The sequence below is a fragment of the Orycteropus afer genome, unplaced genomic scaffold (assembly GCF_000298275.1).
Source record: "Orycteropus afer afer isolate SDZICR_OR568_19922 unplaced genomic scaffold, OryAfe1.0 scaffold00015, whole genome shotgun sequence".
Taxonomy (NCBI): Eukaryota; Metazoa; Chordata; class Mammalia; order Tubulidentata; family Orycteropodidae; genus Orycteropus; species Orycteropus afer.
Window position 1 is genome coordinate 7,824,469 of NW_006921602.1, and position 19,487 is coordinate 7,843,955.

A 19,487-nucleotide genomic window follows, 5' to 3' on the forward strand; every position below is an offset into this window, starting at 1 on the left:
GGAAGGGGAGCTGTTGCATTGTGGTAAACTGTGGTCAATGTCATGAGACAAAGTATATGTAAACTGCTGTATGGAAAGTGAATTTGCTCTGTAAATCTTCACCCAAATCACATACACACACACACACACACAAAAAAAGACAGGAAAGGAAAAAAAAGATTGGCAGGTTAGACAGCAGGCTGCTGGCTCAAAGGCTGTGGAGGCTGACAAATCCCAAGATTGGCAAGCAAGTCACTGGCTCAAGTCCCAAAAACCAGAGGTCAGATGATGATAAGCCAGATGCAGATCCAAAGTACTCAAAAAACCTAGACAGCTTTGCCAGACCATCCATGTATATTGGATACAGGCCACACCCCCAAGGAAACTCTCTTTCAACTGATTGGCTGCTCCTAGCAGATCTCATCATGAAGGTGATTATATGATATCAGACACAAAATGGGGGATGACTACATCCTTGCATACCTGCCAAATTATATCACAGCTGCCAAACCACTGAGAATCATGACCCAGCCAAGTTGGCATAAAAACTTTGCATAGTTAGTTTGAGAGATTTCCCTTCTATTCCTGTTGTGCTGAGAGTTTTATCAGGAAAGGCTTTTAAAGTTTATAGAATGTTTTTTCTTTATCAATTGATATGATACTATAGTTCTTTTTCTTTGTTTTATTTATGTACTGGATTACACTGATTTTCTAATGTTAAACCACCCTTATGATCCTGGTATGAATCCCACTCAATTATGATGTACAATTTTTTGAAAACTTTGCTGAAGTCAGTTGGCTAGAGTTTTGCTGACAGTTTCTGCATCTATGTTCATAAGGGATACTGGTCTATAATTTTCTTTTTTGTAATATTTGTGTCTGGTTTAGGTATCAGTGTTATGCTGGCTTCATAGAATGAGTTTGGTAGTGTTCCTTCCTCTTCCACATTTTTGAAGAAATTGAGTAGGACTGGTGTCAACTCTCTCCTGAATGTTTGGCAGAATTTTCCAGAGTAGCCACTGTGGTCCTAGGCTTCTTTTTATTGGCAGTTTCTAGATGACATCTTCAATCTCTTCTTTTGTAATGTTCAAATTTTCTACCTCTGTTTGTGTTAGTATGGGCAGGTAATACGTTTCCAGGAATTTATCCATTTCATCTAAGTTTTCAAATTTGTTGGAGTACAATTTGCCATAGTAATCCATAGATTACTATGATAAAGATTGCATAGATAAAGAAGTTATGCTCTTCTTTATCTCTGCTGGATTAGTTACAAGGTTACCAATTTCCTTTCTTAATTTGGTTATTTGCCTCTTTTTTTTTTTTCCTTTTGTTAATCTGTCCAGTGGTTTGTCTATTTTATTGATCCTTTCAAAGAACCAAATTCTGGTTTTGTTTTATTCTTTTCTGCCATGATCTTTATTTCCTTTTTTCTGGTAACTTTTGGCTTCTTTTGCTCTTCCCTCTTCTACTTTTGAAGTTGTCGGTTTAAGTTAATGATTCTGGCCCTCTCTTCTTTCTTAATGTAGGTATATATAGCCATAAATTTTTCAGTACTGCTTTTGCTGTGTCCTAAAGATTTTGATACGTTGTGTTTTCATTATCATTTCATTGGGGGAGTTAGCTGGTCACTGTTTACATCAATTTGATTGGCTCAACTTTCCTGTGATCCTCTATGTATTTCTCTCAAGGATGCCCCTGCACAGGCTTACCTATGGTGTCCTGCTATGAGTCATTTCCCTCTGTGTGGTTCCATCACTCTGACGCATTCCTCTAGCCCTGCTGGCCTTGCTGTTCCTCCCAGTCCTAGTGCCTATCTGTCTTGGGCCTCAGCAAGGTTCAACAGGACTCTCTCACAGTGCCATGGTCTCCCTTTGCCCCCTCCCAATTGTGCATCCTGCAAACTCACATGACTGCAATAAGCACGTCCTCCCAATGGTAATGGGTAGGGTCTCCCAGCTTCTGTGCTGTCTGATTCCTCCTTTCCCCCGCTTCTAGACTCACTCTGACTATCCAACAACTCAGCTGCCATCAGAGTTCTGTGATCTCAGTCTGTGCTTATTTTTATTCATTATTCAGTGGATTAGTTACTGAGGGAGTAAACAAGAGCTTCCACTTACTTTGCCATCTTGCTCCACCTCTGCTGCAATGTCTTTTATAAACTAGCTTCAGAAATCACATATCATCATTTCCATCAATTGTTGGACACACAAGGCCAGCCTTGATTCAGTATGGGATGCAACTAAACAAGGGCATCAATACCAGGAGGCATGGCTCACTGGGGACAATCAAGGAAATTGACTACAACATAAATAATCCTTTTCAATTTTTTTTTTTTCACAATTTACTATTAAAATTTTATTCTATTTTAAAGTAATTCATTCAAAAGGGCTTTGATATGTTATCAGTTTAGATAAGTCTCTTGTCAGATATGTTGTTGCCAATAGTCTCTAACAAATGGTGCTGGCAAAACTGCCATTTTCAGAAAAATAAAACAAGATCCATACTTCAAACCATACACAAAAACTAACTCAAGATAGATCAAAGACTTAAATGTAAAACCTGAAAATATGAAGTTCATTAAAGAAAAACTGAAGGCAAACTTAGGAGCCCTGATATATGGCATATATAGACTATCAAATACAAATAAAAACGAACAAATAGCAGATGAAGTAAATGACTAGGACTTTCTCATAATTAAATTCCTATATGCATCAAAACATTTCTCCAAAAGAATAAAAAGAGCACCTACAGACTGGGAAAAAATATGTGGCAACAACATGTCTGAACAGAGATTTATCTCTAAAATTTATAGAAAACTCTAAAACCTCAACATCAAAAAAGTTTTAAAAATCCAATTAAAATAATGGACAGAAGACATGAACAGACATTTCACCAAAGAAGATATTCAGGTGGCCATCAAACACATGAAGAAATGTTCACAATCATTAGCCATTAGAGAGAGGCAAATCCAAACAACAATGAGATATCATCTCACCCCAGCAATAACAGCAAATCAACAAGACAGAGAATAACAAATGCTAGTGAGGGTATGGAGAGATTGGGACTTTCATGCACTGCTGGTGGGACTGTAAAATGATAAACCACTATGGAAAATGGTGTGGTACCCTCCTTAAAAAGTTGGAAATAGAAATACCAGTGGATCCAACAATCCCACTACTAGTTATATATATCCTAAAGAAGTGACATATATGTAAACCCATATTCATTGCAGCACTATTCACAACAGCAAAGAGACAGAAACAAACTAAGTGCCCATCAATGAATGAATGGACGCCAAACAACTATGGTACATAAACACAAGGAATACTATGCAACATGGAAGACTAATGAAGACTCTGCAAAATACCTCATAATGTACATGAACTTGGAAGACATATGCTGAGTGAAATAAGTCAATGATAAAGGATATATATATTGTATTAATCCACTGCAAAAACGGCAAGGAGGCCACATATTCTGACGTCCTCTAATACCGCAAGAGGAAGACAGGATTACCAGCAGTAACCTAAGGCCTATTCCTACAAGGCCAGACATGCTGCCTCCCTCCAGCCCTTTCTCCAACCGTTCCTCCCAAAGCACCCACCACCTCTCTCCTGGGTTCGGTAATTTGCTGCAGGGGCCACACAGATCTCACAGATTAGGGAAGCACCACAGGCTACAATTCAGGTTCAGGAAAAATGCTCAGTCTCTCTCCCAGCCCACTGTCCCTCAGCCAGCAGTCTCTCACAGTCTCTTTCCCAGCAGTGCGTGTCCCTTGGTGTCTCACTCAGCAATGCGTGTCTCTTGCGTCTCTTTCCCAGCAGCGTGTGTCTCAGGAGCCCGTGTCTCTTTCAGCAGCACGTCTTCCTCCACCAGTAGTCAGAGAGAGGGTTCTGCCTTTAGGAGGCCTCCTTTTGAGCCTGGCAGGGTGGTCAAACTAGCCAATTATAGCATCAGAACTTTAAGCACCTGAGAGAGAGTGGGCACCTCCCAGAACATTGTTTTGTGCCACTCCCAACAGAAATACTCCAGGTGGACATCTTCAGCAATCAGGAGCTCCTCAGTTGCTCATAGCAAATCCCACCTTGGAGTTTACAAAGACTTATGGGTAGAAAAGCCACACAAAGTAATTTACTACACTGCATCCACTATTATACAAAGTCAATGGAAAGGTTTACACATAGAAGGAAATTTTCTTTGTTGGTAACCAGGGATGGGAGGGGAGGAGAGGCGAGGAAAAACTGCTAGACAAGTAAGACACAAATAATCATTTGGGTGAAGGGAAAGGCAGTATACCAAAAGCAAATGACCAGCACAATGACACTAAGGAAAAGGAAGACACTGAGAGGTGCACAAGAGGTACAGACAACAAAGGTAGACACTTACATACACAATAGTACATTATCAGTCATAACAAATATTAATCTACCATTGGATACATAGGTAGATAGGCAAATGATCAGATATGAATAGGCAAAAGGGAATATACCCATAAACTCACTGCCATCAAGTCAGATCCAACTCATAGCAACCCCTCCTAGAGTTTCCAAGGTGGTATTACTACAGAAGTAGATTGCCCAATCTTCCTTCCGAGGAGTGGCTGGTGGGTTTGAACTGTCAGCCTTCTGGCAAGCAGTCAAATGCCCTAGGCACAAATATACTCGTGGCCATATATAAGTATGGCAGATGATATTTCTACGTATGTATTTCTTTGTGCTGTAAGAATGTCCATATATATAATATAGCTAATACGAGGCAAAGTTATGATAACTTCTTAGCCATAGCCAAACACTGTGTGGGAGTGAGTCACTGGGCCCACGGGCTTGGGACCACGGTCACGGGAAGCATCAAGTTCAACTAGCATAACATACTACACAAAAACATTGCTCTACATCCTATTTTGGTGAGGAGTGACTGGTGTCTCAAAAGATTGCCAGCGGCCATCTAAGATGCAACAATTGGTCGCTCCTTATCTGAAGCAAAGAAGAATGAAGAAAATTAAACACACATGGAAACGATTAGTCCAAAGGACTAGCAAACCATGCAAACCTCAGTCTTCATGAACCTGAGACCAGAAGAACAAGATGGTACTTGGCTGCCACTGTCAACCACTCAGAAAGAGATCAAAATAGGAGATCCTGGATACAGAGGGAGAAAAATGTGGAACAAAACACAAAATCATAAAATAGACCAGGCTTACTGGTCTGACAGAGAGTGATGAAACCCCCAAGATAATGGCCCCTAGTCATCCTTGGGACCTGGAACTAAACTCACTCCTGTGGCTTCCAGCAAAGCAACAGACAAGCACATAAGGTGAACAAGCACAGCAGGTAGGTACATTCCTTAGAACAATCAACCACGGGAGATCAGAAGAGCAGCATTTGCATAGGGAGATACCTCAGAGGGCAGGAATATATAGGACAGAAGGACACAAGAGAAAGGGAAAAGGAAAAAGGACACAGAGAAAAAGTGAGAAGAGAGCTATTACAGTGTGGAGATTACAATCAATGTCATGAAACAAAATGTGTATGAACTGCTGAATGGAAAATGAATTTGCTCTGCAAACTTTCACCCAAATCACAATAAAATTTTTTAAAAAGGAAAAAAAAATAAAACTGGTTCAGGCACAGATGGGTACAGAACTGCTGCCCTTATTGGGGAAAAGGAAGTGTGATCTCTAAGACCTTAAACTTAGAGGATTAAACATTTTTCTCTACTTAACACACTTCAGAGGCTTTCAACACACTTGGTTGATACAGTGCAAGCTTTACATTCAAAGAGACCTGTATTTGAATCTGGGCACCACCACTTCCTAGCTGGTCACTTTCAGCAATCATTTCACATCTCTGAGCTTCAGTTTCCTCACAGGTATAATTTTTGTACCTTACAGAGTCTAAAGATTAGCCAATCTAGATAAAACACCTAGTTCAATGCCTGGTGCAGAGCAAGCCATCAGTAAATGATAGCTAGAATAATCAGAACTATTGCTATGAACCCTAACTCTGGAAGCTAGTGGGGCAGGCACAAGTACATCAAGCCACTTGTAACCCTGTTACTTTGGGGGAACCTGAAAGCAAGAAGTACGAAGTAAAAACTATTTTTTTTTTTTTTTTGCCATGCTTAAGAACAATAGTATACAATATAATTTCAAGATTCTGACCATTTTCACAAGTCTGGCACAGTGGCTGAGAACGTATGCTGTGGAGTCTATTGCATTATACCACTTGTTAGCTGAGAGACTTTGAGCAAGTTGCTTAGAAGAGATGTCCTTTCCTCAACTGTAAGTACAATACAGTAGTAACAGTCCTTCAAAGTACTTCATGGGGATCTTGTGAAGGTTAAATTAAATGAGATAGCCCATGGCATGCTCTCAGCATAGCATGTGGAAACAGTAAGTACTTCAAATGTTAGCTATTAGACTGCCCATGAACTTCCTGGCATCTCCAAAGAGATATTGCAAGTAGTCTGAACGGAACATACAACACTAATATGAATTTTAGATATATGTATTACTTTCCAAAGGTATAAAAATTCCAGTGTGATTAATAAAATTAATTATTTTAAGAGTCTTACAGTATCTTTTAAAAATAAGTAATGATTATTGAAAAATATTCAAATAGAGGAATATATAAAGTAAAAATCATGTTCATTCGGTCAACTGATGACCCCACCACCCCTTAACCACCAAGTCCACTTCCTAGGGGAAACTCCTGGAAAGCACTATAATGGGCACTCTTCAGATCCCTGTCTCTCATTATATATATGGAGTTTGGAGGCAGGGTCGGCAGATGGGTTTGTTTGTTGTTGTTTTTGTTTTGTTTTTTACAAAATGGGATCTTACACATATTTGTTTATTGAACAATATATCATGGATATCTTTCCATGCCAACACATAACATGTTAATTCATTCTTTCTAGCTGTGGCTTAGTGTTTCAGATGATGAATAAATAATAACTTATTAACACATTATTCTTGGAATTTAGGTTATCTTTAAATTTTTGCTATTGAAAACTCCACAATGAATACTTTCTTTGAAGGGCATTTAACACATGTGTGGGTATTTCTGTTAGACAGCTTCCTAAAAGTGGACCTGCTGAATCAAAGGTATTGAACATCCTACATCTTGATAAGAATTGCCAAACTGTCATCCAAAGAGGATGCATGCATTTTACTCTTCTGTCATTATATATTTTCTTAATAAACAGGAACAAAAAGTATACTATCATGGGGAGAAATTACAAATTTTCTACAATGAGAAGTGGCCTTCATCTTCAAACCAAGATGGCAACATAATATGGGAGAAGTCAGTACAATCAAGGCAAATGAAGTATGCAAGAATAAATGACAACTATGGTAAATGCTGTAACATATACTATCCTGCAACAGCAGTAATAACTAACAATAACATGTGAGTAGATACACAGGTAAATACATATGCTAAATAGGTGAGGAAGGTCATACAGGAGAACACCAGTGTACATATATAGATATGGTAGTAGATATTTCTACATACATATTTGTAAATGTTATACATATACTCATATATATATAGTAGAGCATATAGGTGCACAGTTATAGAAACTACTTAGACATCAGGACTGAACCACTGGACTTGAAGGCTAACACCCATAGTCACCCATAGTCTTGGGGGACATCTAGGTCAACTGGCAAAATATAGTTAGTAAAGACAATATTCTACACCCTAGCCTGGTAAGCTGTACCTGAGGTCTTATGGCTTGTGAATAGCCATCTAAGAAGCAACCAGTGGTCTCTTTCCACCTAGAGCAAAGGAAAGCCAAGAAAAATGAAGACTCTAGGAAGCAATCAGTCCAAAGGACTAACGGCCACATGAACCACATCCTCCTCTAACCTGAGACCAGAACTAGACAGTATCCAGCTATCACTACTGACCACTCTGAGCAAGACCACAATAAAAGGTCCCAATTAGAATGGGTAAAAAACACAGAATACAAATTGAAAAAGAAAAGACTAGACTTACTGGTCTGAAAGAGCCTAGAGGAATCCCATGATTACCTTCTAACTTGAAACTAGAGGTCATCTTTCAGCCAAATAATAGATGGGACTATAAAACAAACAATAGTATCTGTGAAATAGGTGCTCCTTAGAACAATCAAGTACACAAGACTTAAAGGGCAACATTTTCCCAATACCAAAGATGAAGAGACAGGAAGGGACAAGGAAACTGGATGACTGGAAACAGGGAACTCAGAGAAGAAGTAGGAAGAGTCCTGACACATTGTGAGAATTGCAACCAATGTCACAGAACAATGTGTATATGTACTACTGATTGGGAAACTAATTTGCTATGTAAAGAACAATGTTTTTTTTTTGTTTGTTTATTTGTTTTAAAGAAAAAAGATGGCAACCATGGCTCTGAGCCCTTACTTGATACTTCTCAGCATCTGAGCATCTGTGCTACTAAGCTCTCATTTTAACATTATTTAGACCTTGATCTCTCCTGCAATGACTTGGTTCATATCAAAACCAATTTTCTAATACATCCTGGTACGATTGGGACTGCTCAGTAAAAATCACATACAACTACAAAAGTCTTACAACTGCCTACCTCTAAATTCTTTTTATGTGGGATAATAAACTTTCTTAATTGTTTAAACTAACTTGATTTGGACAATCTTATGTGTGGCCCAAAGCATTCTGATACTCTTACTCAGCCCAGCACTTGCCATACTACTACTCACTCACTGCTGTCGAGTTGGACCCAACTCACAGTGACCCCTCCATGGGTTACCGAGGCAGTATCACTACAGAAGTAGATTGTCCACCTTCCTTCCCAGAGCACTTGCCACAGAGATCAATCAACCGTGCCATTACTGGAGCTATTATTGCCATTTTCCTCTACCCTCACCCACTCCTTTGCCCGGTACATAAAAGTCAATGAGGAGGACAGGGCGACCCAAGACCCAGAGCGCTGCTGTCATTGTCTAGCAGTCCTGCTAAGCCCCAATAAAACAGACTTCTATTCCATGCAATGTTTGCTTCATGCTCTACTTTGTTGTAATGTTTTAAAGCAGTGATGGATTAAAATCTCTTAATCAATAATCACCAGCCCACAGGTAGTTTACACGTTTCATTTTTATCCCAGCAATACCATTGCAGTGAGGAGCAAGAGCAGATAAAGGTCGTGCTGGTAATTAAAGCTATATTGTAGAAATATGCACACCCAAGATATCATTAAATAAGAAAATATTACTCAGTTCAGTATCATCATTAAACTTGCATTAATTTATAAATATTTAAATGTACCATATGATGATCATAAATAATCTATTTTTGTCAGTGTCTAAAGTAATGCAACCCATAAACCCTTTGAAAAATTACTGCAGAAAGAAACAGTCAAGAAAGACAGTATACAAGCCAGACTTACATTCAAATGCTGTGGTTGTTGCTTCAGGCAGAACCTGGCCTATCACATCCTAAACAAAGAAAAAATAAACACAATTAGCCATCTTCTTTATTACTAATATGGGGCAAATATTGGAGGAAATATGAGGACCTGGAAAAGATTTTTGAAAATGTTGGCATAAACTATAAAAAACATTAGCTCATAATCACACCTAGCCCAACAATGTAAGGCCAAAGTTTATATCTCTATTCCAGGGGGAAAAATCTTCAAGAAATCTTTTCTACTCTGTATTAATAACATGATCTTTCACTCTCAATTCAACAGTGTACATAAGCACAGTGTTGTGCACTTACCAAAAAAAAAAAAAAGATTTCTTCTAAGAGAGGCTGTGGGATATAACGTAGTGTAAAGAGTAAACGGGGTTTTAAAAGTCAGACTGGCCTGGGTTCAAATTCCAGCTCTGTACTTAGTAACAATGTGACTTGGAACAAATTACTTAACCCCTCTGAGCCATGGAAGAAATCTGGGAAGATGTACAGCCAGAATGCTTAGAAGGCAGGACGATAAGATTTTGTCTCATGTACTTTGGACATGTTATCAGAAGGAACAAGTCCCTGAAGAAGGACATCATGCTTGGTAAAGTAGAGGGTCAGTGAAAAAGACCTTCAACCAGATGGACTAATGCAGTGGCTGCAATAATGGGCTCAAACATAACAATGATTGTGAAGGTGGTGAAAGACCAGGCAGTGTTTTGCTCCATTCTACATATGGTCACTATGAGTTGGAACCAACATGACAGCACGACTCTGAGCCTCAATTTGATTATCCTTCAAAATAGGTCTAATATAAATAATATAATAACATATTATATAAATAATATAATAACATCATATAACATAATATTTATTTATAATGATATAAATAAATAATGTAATAACAATCAACTTTGGGCCTAGTGCATTGTAGATAGTCAGCAAATGTAGTTCTTGATATGTAACTAGCAAAACCATGCCTTGCACTCATAGTGCAAGGAATTTAAAACACACACAGTTCCATCACAATGATATAAATCTATACTGCTACATTTAATACAAACAATTCTTGTTGTTGTTGTTATGTGCCGTAGAGTCGGACCCAACTCGTAGTGACCCCTCCTTGGGTTTCCGAGGCAGTATCACTATGGAAGTAGATTGCCCCACCTTCCTTCCAAGGAGTGGCTGGTGGGTTTGAACTGCCAGCCGTATGGTTAGCAGTCAAGTGCCTTAGCCACTGTGCTACCAGAGCTCCTAAAAAGAGATGGCCCGGCTACCTGGTGGCTACCTGGCGGGGAGCTGAAGTGGGTTTGAACCGCCAGCCTTGGGTGTGGCAGCTGACTGCCAAAGGCCCTGAGGCCATCCCTGGGGGCCAAACAATTCTTACCAACCTTTATTATTAAGCAACTGAAAACATATTTAATGATACTGAAATAGAGTTAATCTTACCTGCAAAAAATAATCTAAAAAGTAATATCTAATCAGGAGCTCTGGTAGCACAGTATCTAAGGCACCTGATTGCTAACCAGAAGGCTGGCAGTTCAAACCCACCAGCCACTCCTCAGAAGGAAGGTTGGACAATCTACTTCTGTAGTGATACTGCCTCAGAAACCCAAGGAGGGGTCGCTATGAGTCAGGTACAACCCAATGGCACATAACAACAACAACAACAATCTGATATCAACACTTAAATGAACCTACAAAGTTGGAAACACTTCATTAGCCCATACAGGAGGCTTAATTAAAGAAGTACAGAAGACCTAAAAGAAGTGGTCAGTTCTGGGGAAAGTGACCCCCCAGTATGCCTACTCCAACCCAAATGGCCTGCAAACCTCATTTCTCCTGGGGTAGCTCAGCCACAGTGTCTCTCCCAGGCTGAGCCAGAACTGGCACCAGCCAGCCAGCTGACAAAGCCGCTCGCAGTGTTTCTCAGCAGGAAGCCCACAGCCCTTCCAAGCAGGGCACTTAGCAGAATGTCAGCTGCAACTTCCTTCTAAAGGCAGTTCTCCAGAAGCTTTTGCTGCAGTGGAAATTTGCATAATAGTCTTGCCTCTACAGTGCTTTTGTTTGGTTTGATTTGTTTTCAAAAATAAATCTGTGCATATAAAATTGATCAAAGAGAACTAAGATAGTACCTTAGGTAGCCTTCTCTCATTACAGCCAAAAGAGATTATATTTTTCTCTTGACTCTAGTCTTAGCAAATGAAACATCTCCTTTTTGAGGAAGAATTTGTAAAACATTTTGGTACAAAAAAATTCTTTCTACACGCTAGTAAAAAAGTACTTAATGACAGGTAAATGGAAACTGTAGAGCAAGTATAGAATAAACCATACAGGCAGTACTGGGTAAAGCCTGGGAGCATGCACTCTGGAGCCAAAACGCTGGGATGGATTTTGGCTCTGCACTCATCAGCTGAGCTACTGATCTTCTGTGCCTCAGTTTCCTCATGTGTAAAAGGGGATCATAGCTGTCCTTCCTTATAGGATTAAACAAGTTAATATTTGGGAAGTACTTAGGAGAATGTCTACCACATGGTGTCTGTTAAATAAACAAAGCAAATCACGGATCACTGGAATATCACAAACCTCAACCCACAATGAAACCTTAAATCCCAGCACCTGACAATCAGTGGTGTATCAGTAGATGATGGACAAGTCTTCATTTACTTCATCCTTCCAACAGCATTTATTAAGGATTCTTTCTAGCCAGTATAGATATCCACCTTCAAAGTCTCAAGTCTCAGGTGATAGAGAAATCCTACCATTCAGAAAACATATCTTGGCAAGTGACCTCTCCCGCCACAGTATTCCAAAAAAAAAAAAAAAACCCAGTGCCAATGACCAGATTGCACCATAGGGTTTTCAAGGCTGTAAATCTTTATGGAAGCAGACTGTTTCATCGTTCTCCTGTGGAGTGCTGGGGGGGTTCATTGACCTTTCTTTCGGGTAACACCTGAATGCTTTAACAACTGTACCACCACAGCTCCTTTCTATAACATTAGGTAACAAATTTAGGATCCCTCCTACGTATGATAGCAGACTCTCTCAAATAGCAAATTTCTATTAACCAGTCGAAAATCCTCCCAGGCAGCAATGGCATCTTTTGCTCATCAACAAAAACAAGGCATTTTACATCTGATTCAGAGAAAAGGAAAAAGAAAAAAGCAAACATGCTTGAGAGAATCATATGAATACAACCAATTACCTTGTTTCTTTAAAGCAAATACACTGGAGCTGTCATAAAGACCTCAGAAGAAAGGCCTGGAGATCTACTTCTGAAAAACCAGGCCCTGAGAACCTGTAGAGCACAGTTCTGCTCTGACACACAGGGGTCACCATGACTCACAAATGACTCAACAGCAATAGCTATCACAATGACAAAGGGGTAAAGTGTTTGACAATTAATAAACATCCACTGATCATTTCCAAACAGGGTACACTGAATGATTTTATGTACATTTTCCAGTTAATACTTCTCTTATATGTTAAATGACTTATCTCAATGACCTAATATTTTAACTAACCTAAAGAAGGTTTAAAAAAAAACCCTAAATTTACATATCTTGATGGTGATCACTTCTTGATGCCTTTTTCTCTTCTTCCTTTCACTAAATCGAGTCAAATATCTGACAGATTAAAATATTAAAAACATTGGTCAGAAAATAAAATTCAGCATCTGTAATGTGTTAGCAACATAAGGATCTGAAAGCCATAGGCTAGAGAAGTGTAAGACTTGGTCCTTAGCCTTAGGAAGATTATAATCTGTTCACAGAGATAAAGATATACCTTAAAGACAAATAACAAAAGCACTTAAAATATAAAAGCCAAACAGAAGACATAAATAGCAAAGAATATTTGTTAACTCAGGAGGAAGGAAAAATCAGTTTAGATTTTAGTTTAGGCAGAAATTTCACAGACAAAGGAGAATGTAAACTGGGACTTACAGACAGTAGGATTCAAAGAACAGACAGGTGAGAGGTTAAAACTCTTTCCCACCAGGCACTAATCCAGAGCTCCTGCACAATTCTCCAGAACCAGACACACAGTCTCAGAAAGACACACAGAGAGCTGAAAAACAGACATAGCACATAACACAAATGTCCTGCCCTTGAGGAGCAGCTATGTCTACTTAACATTCGGGGGGTGGGGGGAGACAGTTACTGTCAAGTCGATTTTGACTCATGGTAACCCCGTGAGTGTCAGAGTAGAATCATGCTCCATAACATTTCCAATGGCTGATTTTTTGGAAGCAGATGGTCAGGCCTTTCTTTCAAGGTGCCTCTGGGTGGACATGAACCTCCAACCTTTTGGTTAGCAGCCAAGTGCATTGATTGTTGGCACTAAGGACTCCTAACTTTCCAACCAGTCACTAATTATTTGGATGAAGGAAAAGAAGGGCCCAGGAAGACCTAGTGACTTGTTCAGGGTCTCACAGCTATTCCATAAAGCTGTGACTAAAGCCCTCACCACTGACCCTGGGTCCAAAACACTCTCACTTACAGCTGACTTGGTTGACTTAGTGACTAAAAACTGTGTTTGGCTTCTGTGTAGAGTTCTGCAAAAAAAACAAGTTGTGTGGCTTCAGCAAGGCATTTCCCTCCACTGGGGTCCATGTTTCCTCACTTGAAAACTGGGGTGAGGGGAATCAGAAGGGGTACATTAGATGAAGGTGATGCTTCCAAGTTGTATTCAGCTCTAAAGTCTCAGGTTCTAACCCAAATATAGGAGCCCTGGTGGCACAATGGTTAAGCGCTTGTCTGCTAACCAAAATGGTGGTTTGAACCCACCAGCTGCTCCATGAGAGAAAGATGTGGCAGTCTGCTTCCATAAAGATTTAAGGCCTTGGTTCAACCCACCAGCCACTCCTCAGAAGGAATGTTGAGCAATCTACTTCCGTAGTGATACTGCCTCAGAAACCCAAGGAGGGGTTGCTATGAGTCAGGTCCAACTCGATGGCACATAACAACAACAACAACAACAATCTGTCATAGGGTTGCTATTAGTAGAATTCAACTCACTGGCATATAGCATCAACAGTCTAGTTCCAGTTTGTGCTCTTAAACACTGAACTATTCTACCTATATACCTTCTGTTGTTTTAAATGAGCAAAGTAAGAAAGCTCATGTCTTTCTCATCATAGATGTAATCTCATTTCCTCTTCACAAGCCTTTGAGGCAGGTATCATCCCCATTTTACAAATAAGGAAACAGACTCAAAAAAGAGTGACTTGCCCAGATAGTGGGACAGCTTGCAACTGAACCGAAATTTGTTGATTCAAAGCCCAGTGCTCTTTCCACATCATAACTGCATGCGCCCTCTTTTTACCTCCCTTATTAAACAAATATTTCAAAGTCCTATGAAGCACCAAGGAGCTCTGGTGGCATAGTGCCTAAGACACTTGACTACTAACCAGAAGGCTGGCAGTTCAAACCCACCAGCCACTCCATGGAAGAAAGACTGGGCAATCTACTTCCGTAAAGATTTACCGCCTCAAAAACCCAAAGGAGGTCACTATGAGTTGGAATCAACTCCACGACAGTGAGTTTAGTTTGAGTATGAAGCACCAGACACAGGTGGAAACAGAGATGTCCATTTTCCTCCAGAAGTTCACCATCTAATGGAGGAGACAACCATGACACAACAAGTTTGCTTTGCTGGGGTATACACACAAAGCTCTGAGAACACAGAGGGCCACATAACCAAGACTAACCAGGAAAAGTGGAGCTTGGCTTTGAAGGACAGGTGGGAGTTGGCCAGCCAATGAATGGGGCAGGGTTAAGACAGCCTGGGCCCCTGGAGAACTGAAAATAATTCCATACATCTGGAGTTGCAGGATGCTTGGGGGTGTGGTGAGAGATGAAGCTGGCACCAGGTACACAAAAGCCAATCAAGACTTGCCCAGAGGACCATGATAGTATAAGCTTTATCTAAAAGGGAAATCTATGTGCATGTGTGTGGAGAACTCTTAGAGCAAAGAGAAGATGGCACTTGGTACACAATATTTAGGCTATTGTCTCACTATGGTCTTTGCACTCCTATACTCACTGCCATCAAGTCGGTCCCGACTCATAGCGACCCCTTCTTGGGTTTTCTAGGTGGTATCACTATGGAAGTAGATTGCCCAACCTTCCTTCTGAGGAGTGGCTGGTCCATTTGAACTGCCAGCCTTCTGGTTAGCTGTCAAATGCCATAGGCACTGTGCCACCAGAGCTCCCTAGTGCCTGAAAATCTGCATGGTCTGGGCAGCAGTAACATCCAGAACTCAAGATGAAGTTACAGGAATCAAATTTTGATTGGGTCACTCATGACCATCAAAAATTGCATCACATATCTTCCTCCACCCAAAAACCTGCCACTCAGCCCCATCTTATCTAGCAGCTAAGTTCTCCTACAGATCTGCCACCAGCAATGTGCTTCTTGGTCAGTCACTTCTGCTTTTGATGCCTCAGTTATTCGATATATAAAATGGGTACAATGTACCCTATCTCAAATGAGTGTTAGAAAGATGAGAAGTAGAACAGCAGAATGGTGGGCAGTAAAAAGTAAGGGAATCTGAGGTCTAGAACTGATTGTCCCAACAGAATGTGTGTGTGTTCTTTCCACAGCTTTGGAAAAGCCATTGTATCTCGCTGCCCCTCAGTAACTATCTGCAAAAAGTTAAATAGGATAAACTTTTTCCTGCCTTTTGTAACCTTGGCTACCTCCAAGATTACACTGTTTTAACATTCCAAATATCTTGATTCTAAGTTGCACATTTTCCCATATTTTTGTATCTCTGAAATTGCCCTCCTCCCTTTACAATGTATGGTGTGTCAGTTTAAATTATTTTTTCTTTCGTTGTTGTTGTTATATGCCGTCGAGTCGGCCCCGACTCAGCGACCCCTCCTTGGGGCAGTATCACTATGGAAGTAGGATTGCCCAACCTTCCTTCCGAGGAGTGGCTGGTGGGTTTGAACCGCCAGCCTTCTTGGTTAGCAGTCAAGTGCCTTAGGCACTATGCTACCAGAGCTCCTTTTTCTTTCGTAGTGATACATAAAATAATGGCATGCCCTACAATCAATCATGGCTTAGGTTTGCTGAGACATGCTGAGTTAAAGCTGCCCTTGTTTCCAGTTCCCTTTCCCCACTAGTCAAGTTCAGAGAAGTCCTGGTGGCACAGTGGTTGAAGAGCTCAGCTTCTAATTGAAAAGTTGGCAGTTTAAACCCACTAGCCCCTCCGAGGAAGAAAGTTCAGAGAACTCAATAGAAACACATGCCTGGAATTAAGCCAGACATTCCCTAAAACACTTGGGAAACAATCTCTCTTCTAGACTCAGCTTTTTGTATCCCAGTTGGTTGCGTGTGTGTGTGTGTGTGTGTGTGTGTGTGTGTGTGTTTGTGTGTCCCAGTTCACCCTGTGAGCTCCTTGAGGGCAGGAATTCCATCTCATTCATCTCTATTTCCCCAGGGCCCTGCACATTTGTCAGATCTCAGTTGACGAAATTAATCAATCTTGTGTGGTTAAAGCCATAAAACTGCCCCCTTCTTGGGAAGATTCAGCAAGTCACGTGCTGACTATTCCACACCCCTCCCCAAGACCCTCACTGAGATTTGGACATGGAGATTGCCACTCACCAGCACATCCCTGAAGAGTAACTGCGGCCCGGAGTGCACCGTCCAGTCCACCGCGCCACTGTTTGGAATCTTGATGCGAATGACTAGCACCTGGTTCTCCATGGCATAGAAGGGGCCAAGGGCCAGCCACAGCATTACAGATCAAAGGGGCTCACATCCTGCGGTACGGGGTACCCACTGGCCCCTGGTTTAGGCGGGGGCTCAAAAAGGAGGCAAGAGGGTTGGGGGAGGAAGAGGGTAGAGGATGGAAAGAGACTTCTGGAGGGAGAGGGGGGAGTGAAGAGAGGTGAGGTGGTCAGGAAGGGGCCCACAGGCAAGAAAGCAGGCTCTGTGAAGGATGAGGGGTGATAGGGAGCAGGGGGCAGTAGGAACTAGCAGAAGTCTGGAGGTTCTATAGTTGGAGAAGGAGGCAAGACAGGATCGTGAAAGCTCTCTGCTGTCTGGGTGGATGTGAGGAGTCAGCAGAACGAGGACTCCGTTTTGGGAAATACAGCGGCAGGTGTCCACCCCTCCTTAGTGGTATGGGGACTCTCCCCGACTGGAAAGGACTGAGTCTGAGGCTGTTAGGATGGAGCCCCAGAGACATCAGACCAGGAGAAAGTCCAGGGGGCCCCCTGCGAGGGGGTCAGAAGGTGGAGTCCTCCGCTCCACCCTCAGCCAGAGGGCGCGGCGCACGCAGGCTCAGCCCCGGCCGGCCGAGGCCGTGCGTACCTGCTGCGGCAGCGGCGACGGCGGCGGCAGCGACGGCGGCGGCGGGAGGAGTAGGAAGGCGACGGCGAGAACACTGTAACTCCGGAACCAAAACGCGCAGCGCCGGAACCCCGGGAGCCGAAAGCGGGGCCCGCCTCCTGCGGCTCCATGTTGGAAAAGGGCAGCTCCAGGCTGGGCACGCCCCCGCTCCTTGGGAGGTCGGCCATCGGGAATGAGCGACTGGCGACACGGACCCAGCGTGAGAGTGAGTGTAGGGCTGGGTCCTGCCCACTCACGAGTCCCATGTCCCAAGTGACTGCCCAAGGCGACAGGGTAACGGCCCTTGCGTTTTCGACCCCAATTAAAGTCAGCGAGGTGAAAAAAAGCTAACAAACGAAGGCGTAAACTAAACTAAGACTCACGGCCGTGGAGTCGGATCCGACTCATAGTGACCCCTCGGTTTTCCGAGGCCGTTCTCTACGGAAGTAGCTGGTGGGTTTGAACCGCCAGCCTTCTGTTTAGCAGTCAAAGACCTTAGGCACTACGCCACCGAGCTCCCAAACTAAAATTGGAGCCTGCGAAAAGCAAACTGACAATTCAAATTGTGTACTGTTTGCTTTTACAGATCCTCAGAAAGACAGGGCTACAGCTCCCCTACTTTGTCAAAACTTTCGCCTTTTTTGCGGGTTGTGTATCAAATAACTAAGAGCAAGGCAAGAACTAAAAAAAAAAAAAAGTCATTTCTTTTTTTTAACCTTTTCTAAATCGCAAGTGCAGAGAATCATTTTCCTCCAACATTAGCAAAGCCTATATGGATTATTTTTGGCGGAGTTCTTTTCCCTCTCTATTCAGAAGCAACGGGAAGGAAATTCAGTGAACAATTTAACTGCCTGAGTAAGGCTGCAGTAGTAGCATCATTTTCTCTTATTAAACCGTGCAAAAATATCCAGTCTAATCCATCAGTTGTCGACTAGATTGCAGTGCTTACGTACTCGCTGATGTCACTGCAGAACAATAACCCTTGGTTATTTTTAAATGCCTTGTTACCTTACATTTTGAAGTGCATCATCTTGATCTGTGGTGCCTACACATAAGTTTGCTTACAAATTGCAATGTGTAGATTTGCTCTTTAACTTTTTCTGATGAAAGTACACATACTGGCTTTAATTTGGGGGATTGTATTTTGTAACTGGGGAGGGGTGTCAGTTTTTCCTTTAACCATCAGATAGTTGACTAAATTAGAAAAAAATGATTAAAATGTTCATCAAGTTCACTGTGATAGCAAAAAAATTTCTGTGTATTTTTTTGTGCCTGGGCTGCTATGAAAGAACGATCTCTTTTCAGTTCTTGTAATTTAATAGCTTACATAGAAATTCATTTAGTCAGATCCTCCAGATATTCTAGGAATTGCCTCTTTCCACTTGTACTGTAGTCCTGTGAAAAATAAATCTTTTGCCCAATGCATTTTTTTATTGAAAGTGTATTTTCTATTTTTTGAGAAATTAGACCACAAAACTAGAGATTTTCTATGAACCTATGATTTGTTAAAATGTCTTTATTCATAGTACCGTGGGGACAACCAGCTCAATTTGCCAAATTTGCATACATACTCTGAAGCTTTTCTTAGACTAATGGCAAACTCAAAGCACTTTCCTAATATCTCCAGAGCCAGATGTAATCACACTTCAGTTCTTGATAGCCTTTATATAGTAAGAAATCTTAATCTTTATGGTTTTAGCAGAGATATTCCAGAAAACTAGAACTGTCATAGCAAGAAATATCATGT

At 41.3% G+C, this 19,487-nt stretch overlaps 1 protein-coding gene across 1 annotated transcript in view; it reads right to left on the minus strand.

Annotated features, from left to right (window-relative positions):
* MAP2K5 (mitogen-activated protein kinase kinase 5) overlaps nucleotides 1–17,146 on the minus strand; it is a 358,912-nt gene extending 341,766 nt beyond the window's left edge. Inside the window, exons 1-2 of the mRNA XM_007957397.2 lie at nucleotides 17,012–17,146; nucleotides 9,387–9,435 (exon numbers count right to left, since the gene is read on the minus strand). Of these exons, the coding sequence (XP_007955588.2) occupies nucleotides 9,387–9,435; nucleotides 17,012–17,146 (184 nt within the window). The remainder of the gene's footprint in view (nucleotides 1–9,386; nucleotides 9,436–17,011) is intronic.
* Between the last annotated feature and the right edge of the window lie 2,341 nt (nucleotides 17,147–19,487).